The following is a 5,000-nucleotide window of genomic DNA, read 5'->3' on the forward strand; positions in this document are numbered from 1 at the left end:
CTAGCACGGGTGAGGCATACATGCAATTTATGCAACACTGTGGGCTGTGGAGTGCTGTGTCACAATTACAATGGGAGTTTCCCAGGTGCCTTTCACCTTCACATGTGGTCATCCATGTGCTGCCTTGCATTGTTTTCCCATCCTCTTTCACACCGGGGGAGGTCATGTGCTCCCACACCGAATTGTGTCTCTGTTTGTCATGTGTTGAATGACACACGTCTGTCAAAAGGTTCAAGGGCCTGTGTGCAGGAAACAGTTCACACTACAGTCACACTAGAGCAGTGTTTCCCAACCAGGGGTATGTGTACCACTAGGGGTACACGAGTACACTGCAGGGGGTACTTGGAAAAATGTAATATTAACAAATATATGGAGCTTAGTTACATTGGGATGGTGAAAGTGATATAGAACTTGATTTAGGGGGTACTCATGGCACAACAAAAAGGCTTGGGGGTACACAAGGCAAAAAAAGGTTGGGAAACACTGCACTAGAGCCTTGGCTTTTAAATCGTAAGTTCGTAACCCTTGCATGCGGAGCCTCTGTTATAACATTACTGTCACCAAGATGAGATGATAATGACTCAATGTCGCCTTTCTGAGGCACCTGCAAAAATCGCCTGCTAAATGCCCGAGCCCTTTTTTGGAAAAGGTGCCCGCATCTTATAAAATCTAATCTAAATCCAAATATCTCTGCCTCCGAAGCACATAAAAAACATGAAATGAGTTGCCTTTAAAAGCCTCTTGCATTAGAATATGTTCATTCATCTCTAACATACCCACATTTGTAATAAAAATCAAATCTCAAATCTCATGAGCCATAATGCTGTGCCTATGTCGCTCTAGGCGCCTAGGTCAATGCAGCGTATGCGCAGAATCCAGCATCAATGTTTAATGGTTATTCTGTTACAGTACTTAATGCCATACAGTAGCAATGTTGTAGCTGAGATTTTTCAGAAAATAGTGAACGATCACCGAGTATGTGTTGTTATCATTTGCCCGTCAACCTTAAACTGTAGATGGCATTGTTCATGGGAGATCTTGACAGGAATATAAGATATGATCGTTTGGTACAGGCTGGGAATGTCCAGCATGCTTTCCCTTGATATCAGGTAGCCCTGACGTTTTTACTTTAACAAGAACGTCTATACAGTTTTTGGGGCGATTTTTAAGAGGATAGTTTGTGTAACTTGTGTTTCATGAGCAGTAAAACAGTAATTTGTAGTTAATTCACTCACCCATGGATTATCGCTTTGCGTGTGTGTGTGTGAATGCGTATGTGTGTGTGTTCATTATGTGTGTGTGTGTTTTTAGCCGATGAAACGAGGAGCTTTCTTGCGGAGCGCTAGCATGCCAGCGGAGCACACACACCATGGTTACCCCGGATACGAACCCCATGACCTCAGGAGACCTCCTCTGCAGCGGCAGCCTTCAATTACACAGACCATCAAGAGGTAAGAGCACGCACACACACACACGCATACGTGCACACACACACACACACACACACACACACACACACACACACACACACACACACACACACACACACACACACACACACACACAGACGTGCACACACACACACACACACACGCACACGCCCACACAAACACACACACAGGGCCGCTGCCAGCTTTCACCGGGTGCAGGACAAAGTCATATGAAAGGGGCCACCATCCAGTATATACAATGTAATGAAATCCCAATTTTGGGCCCTCTCTCTCCCTGGGCCCAGGTCAACTGACCTCCCCCCCCACCCTTGCCGGCTTCCATGGATACACACACACACACACACACACACACACACACACACACACACACACACACACACACACACACACACACACACACACACACACACACACACACACACACACACACAAACATCCACATGCATGCATGAACACGCATACAGCTTCAGGCTATTCTAAGGACAGTGATATTCAATCCTTAGTCCTTCCCATTCGCAGTGTCTCAGCCGAGAATTAAGTTTGCATTAAATAGAATGAAAAGTCAGAGAAAGGTCAATGAAACCGGGCTTTGTTCATTCATCCTTGTGTTAACAGTGCTTCTGTGTGGTATCAAGTGACATAAAATGTTTGGAATGTTTTTCAAATTACTGTTTTTTTGCAACTGTTTGCACAAAAAGCCTCGTATTTCACAACTACCTCACAAGGTAGTGAAACCGAACACTAATCCTCAACCTTGATGCTTTTGTAATTCAACGCATGATCTCTAATTATCTCACGAGTTTAGTAACAGTAAGACAAATGTGTGTAAACAATTGAAAAAAAAGGACTAAAGAATTTTCTGAATGTTTTTTTTCCAATTAATAGATTAATTCTTCTACTACAGTACATAATGTGTGTCTGTAGCTGTTAGCAAATGCGTGTCATCTGCTTGGCAACTGTTACAAACAACTGATAAACCAGCGAAGACATGTTGCCCGCATTTCTTTGGAACTTCCTGCGACGCAGTCAGTTATGTTCACTTTAACTTGCAATGGAGAGATTTTGACAGTTTTATTCGTGCTGCCTGGAAGCACAACTAATCTGTTACAAAGTGAGTCTCTGAGCTGTCTCGTTTGTGTTTACTGATATTTCTAATCTTCTGTGTGTCACAGACATTTCATTGTGAAAAACAATTTGACATTGTGTCAACATTTTTCACATGTGAAAATCATACGTCTGTGTTTGTAGTTTGCTTGCTATCAGTATTGTCGGCTGTTTGGCTGCAGTTAACTTACTGTACAGTAAGAGGATCTGGAAGGGAAACTATCTGTTATGGAGTCAGTGGCACATAGTGCTGTCTCATTAATTAAACTTCAATCCCCCCGAGCGCCATTTGTTGCCTGGCTCATCCTCTGGGATCTAGCCAAGAGCACAGGCCCATCTCTGACTCTCTGACTGATGAGTTAGCCTGCCAGCCTGCCAACTCTCTCTCTCTCTAACTTTCTCTCTCTCTCTCTCTCTCTCTCTCTCTCTCTCTCTCTCTCTCTCTCTCTCTCTTTCTCTCTCTCTCACATTCTCTCTTGCCCTTCGTCTCTGTCTGTCTTTCTCTCTCTCTCTCTCTCTCTGGCAATGGAACAGCAGGGAAATTTATGTGTGTTAACTCTGACACATTTTGATTGATGACATGGCCCAATGAATAAGACTTTATTTAAGACCCAAATATAGTATGCCAAAGTCCTGCAGAATTGAAATAAACGGTAGAAACAATAATACACTATATTTGCATGGCCCAAGTTGGACAACAGTTGTTGCTACTCCTAGAGATATACTGTAACTGCATAGGTTTGTTTTTCATGATCTTCAGTCACTTCTGCTTGCGATTGTGAACTCTTCAACCTTTTTTGTGGAGCTGCCACCTGAATTTGCTTGACAAACACTGATAACCTTGTGTGTTGCATTGCATGAGAAATGACAAAGCAAAGAGGTTATAGTCTGTTTCCACCCCAAGTGCCAAGTTCATTTCTGCTCAAATCTATTCTATGCTAAATTATAATGTTTCTAAGTTGTTTCTTTCTTTTGCTGTTCTACTTCTATTGCTTTAGTTTACAACTTTTATCAACTTTGAATCTTTAACTTTTACCCTGATAACTATACTCTGTTTCTAACACTCTTTTCCAACTGAACTGACTCTCTTTTCTTCTTCTCTCTTTTCTTTTGTCCTACTCTCCCATCCTACATTTCTCCCTTTCTGCATTTCCCTTCTATTTCTGCTCTTTTCCCCCTGCTCCTTTGTCTTCCTGCTACTACAATTTTCTCTCTTTCTCTGTCATTGCCACCACCTCCACCTCTGCACAACACCACTCCTTTCGCTACCACCACCATCACCACCACTACCACCGCCACCATGACCTCTCATGCCCACCACCACCACCCCAGTGAGAAAAAGGTTCGCTTTGAGCGGGTCAACACAGTGCCCGTGAAGGGCCAGCGGGGGCCCCGCTACCCACCGCGGAGGCAGCAGTCCCTGCCCAAAGTCGTCCTCAGGTACAGTCCTAGTGCTGTGGCATGAACCAAGATAGGGCTGGCAGTATTTTCCATAGTGCATGCCACAAACTGCCCAAAGTCTACATCGCCAAGTCTTATCCCAACTCGTCAATTTCTGACGACTTTTGACCAGATGGCAATTTTCGATGTCAAAGGTGTGCCCATGACTCAAAAGCGACTCAAAAGCACCCCCCTGTGGGAGCATAACTTCACTGATGGTTAGGGTTAGGAAACGGTCTAGGTCTGGGTGAACTAGTGAACATGTGACGTGGCAGGTATGCCCTCGACGTCAAAATTACCGTCTGGTCAAGTACCATCAAAAATTGACGCTATTGGTGTGAGACTTGGTAGCCAAAGTGGTTTTCAGGTACGGTGCTGGTGCTATGACATGAACCAAACCAAGCTAGAGCTGACAACAGTGCATACTACACACACCGCCCAGAATAATCCTTCGGTGTGGTATTCGTACTGTGGGATGAACCAATTTAGGGTTGGGAGATGCAGGGGTTGGACAAAATAAGTGAGACACCTGTCATTTTCATGGCTCAAGTGGACCAGCCTGTTGGCCAATCTTCATTAATTGCACATTGCACCAGTAAAGTGAAGTGTTAAGGTTCAATTTGCAGGGTAAGAGCACAGTTTTGCTCAAAATTTTGCAATGCATACAACATTATGGGTGACATGTCAGAGTTCAAAAAGGAGAAATTCTTGGTATGTGTGTAACCGTTGCATCTTTGACCAAGTCAGAAAGTCTTTGTGATGTATCAAGACGACAGTATCCAAGGTAATGTCTGCATACCACCAAGAAGGATGAACACATCCAACAGGATTAATTGTGGACGCAAGATGAACTAAATGACACTAAAATGACAGGTGTCTCAGTAATTTTGTACAACCCCTGTATTTCCATGATAGTGCTTGCTTTACACACAGAAACTGATGGCTCAGGCTGAGAAGTGTGGAAATGGAAGGGTGTGTTTTGTTTTTTAGGACATGGCCATCAGA

General features: G+C 43.7%; 1 protein-coding gene across 1 annotated transcript in view; it reads left to right on the forward strand.

Moving 5' to 3' along the window:
- rhbdf1b (rhomboid 5 homolog 1b (Drosophila)) overlaps positions 1-5,000 on the forward strand; it is a 118,683-nt gene that overhangs the window by 51,401 nt on the left and 62,282 nt on the right. The window contains exons 3-4 of the mRNA XM_063220571.1: positions 1,312-1,451; positions 3,888-3,995. Coding sequence (XP_063076641.1) covers positions 1,312-1,451; positions 3,888-3,995 — 248 coding nt within the window. The remainder of the gene's footprint in view (positions 1-1,311; positions 1,452-3,887; positions 3,996-5,000) is intronic.

Source organism: Engraulis encrasicolus, chromosome 17 (genome assembly GCF_034702125.1).
Source record: "Engraulis encrasicolus isolate BLACKSEA-1 chromosome 17, IST_EnEncr_1.0, whole genome shotgun sequence".
In the NCBI taxonomy this organism is placed as follows: Eukaryota; Metazoa; Chordata; class Actinopteri; order Clupeiformes; family Engraulidae; genus Engraulis; species Engraulis encrasicolus.